This window comes from Vigna radiata, unplaced genomic scaffold (assembly GCF_000741045.1).
Source record: "Vigna radiata var. radiata cultivar VC1973A unplaced genomic scaffold, Vradiata_ver6 scaffold_1047, whole genome shotgun sequence".
NCBI lineage: Eukaryota > Viridiplantae > Streptophyta > Magnoliopsida > Fabales > Fabaceae > Vigna > Vigna radiata.
Genome location: NW_014544165.1, coordinates 1 through 3,320, shown reverse-complemented (window position 1 = coordinate 3,320; position 3,320 = coordinate 1). Strand labels below are relative to the sequence as shown.

The 3,320-nt window shown below is 38.8% G+C and overlaps 1 protein-coding gene across 1 annotated transcript; it reads left to right on the top strand.

Moving 5' to 3' along the window:
* Positions 1-6: 6 nt before the first annotated feature.
* On the top strand, positions 7-3,317 carry LOC106755496 (probable disease resistance protein At5g66900; the record flags this gene model as incomplete). The annotated part of the gene is made up of 5 exons (XM_014637667.2): positions 7-741; positions 1,302-1,702; positions 1,873-2,231; positions 2,469-2,677; positions 2,770-3,317. Coding segments are annotated over exons 1-5 (2,136 nt in total), but the record flags the coding sequence as incomplete, so codon positions are not given.
* Between the last annotated feature and the right edge of the window lie 3 nt (positions 3,318-3,320).

Genomic DNA, 3,320 nt, shown 5'->3' with positions numbered 1-3,320 from the left:
TATTTTCTTAATTCCGGTACCTTATTATTGAGTTTGTTTGGCTTACATACCAGTGTTAGAACTTAGATCAAAGTTTCTGGTTTTGGGTGTTTTTAGTTAATTAGTTTTTGTGTGCAGTAGTCATGGCTATGGTTCTGGATGCTCTTGTTGGACACGTGCTTGATGAACTGCTGAGCACTGTTAGGCAAATGAAAGACAGGGCAGTGAAGTTCAGGGACACCCTGGAAAATTTGCATTCCATCCTCGAAAAAGTAGAACCGATGGCTAGGCAGATAGATGGTCTTAACAAGCGATTGGATAAACCAGCTAAAGAATCGCAGAAGCTGATCGATGAGATGAAGAAGGGGAAGGAGCTTGTTAATGAGTGCGGCAAAGTTGATTGGTGGAATTGCTGTTATAAGGCCAGTTCCCAAGAGAAACTTCAAGACTTGATCGATTCTATTTCTCTGTACTTTCAATTGGATATGCAAGGAAATATTAATGTCATTGTGCTGGAGAACCAGATGCTGCTGCATCAGATTCACGAGAAGCTTGTGGAGAATGTTCCGAGAAGGATTGCAGGCTTGTGCTCTCCACCTGAACCCCCAGCTTTCACTGTAGGGCTGGATGTTCATTTGAGGGCGTTGAAGTTCAAGTTGCTGAAGAATTATCATGTGGGATCAGTGCTCACAGTAACTGGAACAGGAGGGTCGGGAAAGTCAACGTTGGCCAAGAAGTTTTGTTCTGATGAGGAAGTTAAAGGTATGAATATGTCTATCTCATCATCTTTCACTTCTCGTATTCGTATTATTTAAAAAGTTGTTTGAGGGTCTTTTTGGTTCTATTGATCTCAAACCATTAGGTGGTTATTTAACTTCATTACTAATTACTAGATACTATTGAGTACCGAATCTAGTGAGGTTGCCACTTTTAGTCATAGTACGCTAGCTAGTAACTCCAAGTAATGTTTTGATGTCAGAATGCAACAAATGGATTTTAGGCTGTATTTGGAAAGCCGTTACAGTTTCATCTAAGGAACATTCTACCCATTTTGAGGCAGAAACATTGAACTTGATGAAAATAAAAGCACACTTAATCCATTAGGGGAATAGCTGTGTGAATGTGGAGAGAATAAAATGATTTAAGAAGTTAAGAAATGCAAGTACTTTATATGTTCTTGATGATGTCCAAAATAATTGGCCTAAGAAGCNAGATCTTATTTTCTGTGAAGGTCATATTTTCACTTGTTTTGTAAACATGTGTAAGGAATAGTAACTTCAGAATGAATATNCAGAGCTCTAAACATGTTGAAATTTGTTTAGGTGAATTCAAGGACAACATATTCTTCATCTCCTTAGCGGAAGCGCCCAAGTTGAGCACCATAGTGGAGAGACTGTTTGAACACAACGGTTACGAGAAGCCACAGTTTCAAAGTGATGAGGGTGCAGTTTATCTATTGGAAAATTTGCTAAAACAGATTGGAAAAAACCCCATATTGTTGGTCCTGGACGGTGTTTTGCCAGAGTCAGCATCNCTAGTTGAGAAATTCGTGTTTCAGATCCCAAACTACAAGATTTTAGTGACNTCAAGATTCACAATTAAAGGATTTGGGCAACCATACGTATTGAAATCACTGAATGAAGCTGATGCTTTAAACTTATTTCGCCACTCTGCATCCCTGGACCAGACCAGCTCTAATATTCCCGATACTATTGTGCATAAGGTATACTCTCTATTGCTCAATTATAGTATTGCAAATGTGGCGTGTAAAATTGTAACTACGGAATGCTTGTCTAAAAAAGTTTTCACCTTCCAGTAATGGTAATAGCAAAACAATGCTAAATGTTTTAGTAGCAATTTCTGATTTCATTGAACATATCAAATAAATCNCAGATAGCAAAAGGGTGCAGTGGTTCTCCCTTGGCACTTATAGTAACTGGAAAATCTTTAAGTCTTGAAGAACCAGTGGTTTGGCACAACAGGGCGAGGACATTGTCGAGGGGTCACTCTGTTCTTTCTTATAGTTTTATTGGCGATGGGCTTCTTACTTGCCTCCAAAAAAGCTTTGATGACTTGGATGCTAAGCTTGCTGAGAGTTTTACAGACCTGAGCTTATTTCCTGAAGCACAGAAGATACCCGCAGCAGCACTTGTTGATATTTATGCAGAACAGCGTGATGANGACGATGACATTGCAATGGAGAATATCCATGAACTCGTCAAACGGAACGTGGCNGATCTTGTTGTCACAAGGTAAGACGAATTACTGCTTCTCATTGGAGAACATCCATGCATTAAACCATATAAAATCATTCCAAGTCATCTTGAAAAAGATTTGATATTTGAGTTATTCTCTAGGTAGAAACCATGATCCTATTTGCGCTTTCTCCTGTAACTTACAAAATTTACTTCTGCTAGATGAAGAGAATATTGTTTGTNCTGTTTGCTGTGCATTAACTAATGAGCGATNGATTTATTTTCATTGATCAGGAATACTACGAGTGGCACAGTTGACTACAATTACCATTATGTTACGCAGCATGGTCTTCTTCGGGACCTAGCCATCCATCAATCAAGAAATTTGCCGACTGAGAAGAAGCATAGGCTAATAATTGACCTCAGAGGGAACAATATCCCCAAATGGTGGACTACACAGAATGAGTATCACATTGCAGCCCACACATTATCCATATCAACTGGTATGTTCATCTTTCTATCTTGGTGCATATATGGCATGCACACATGTTGAGAGAGAGTTCTCAAACAATAATTATTGAGTCTGATTTTGCAGATGAANAATTCACTTCAGAGTGGTGCAACTTGCAGCCAAATGAGGTCAAGGTTCTAGTGATGAACCTTAGAGAAAAAAAGCGCTCNCTACCACCGTTCATGAAGAAAATGAATAAATTAAAAGTCCTGACAATAACGAATTATGACGTCAATCGTGCTGAGTTGGAGAATTTAGAGCTGCTTGATTATCTTTCTGATCTCAAAAGAATCAGGTTAGAGAAGGTTTCAATTCCTTTCCTGAGCAAGACTGGAGTGCCACTGAAGAATCTGCANAAGTTCTCTTTCTNTATGTGCAATGTGAACGAAGCCTTCAAAAACAGCACCATCAAAGTTTCTGATNTGCTTCCAAATTTGAAGGAGATGAACATTGATTANTGTGATATGGAGGAATTGCCGGCTGGACTCTCCGATACTGTTTCCNTAAAGAAGNTAANCATNACAAACTGCCATAAACTTTCAAAACTTCCTAAAGAAATTGGAAAGTTGGTGAATTTGGAATCATTGAGGCTTACTTCTTGTACTAAATTAGAAGAGTTGCCAGACACCATCACA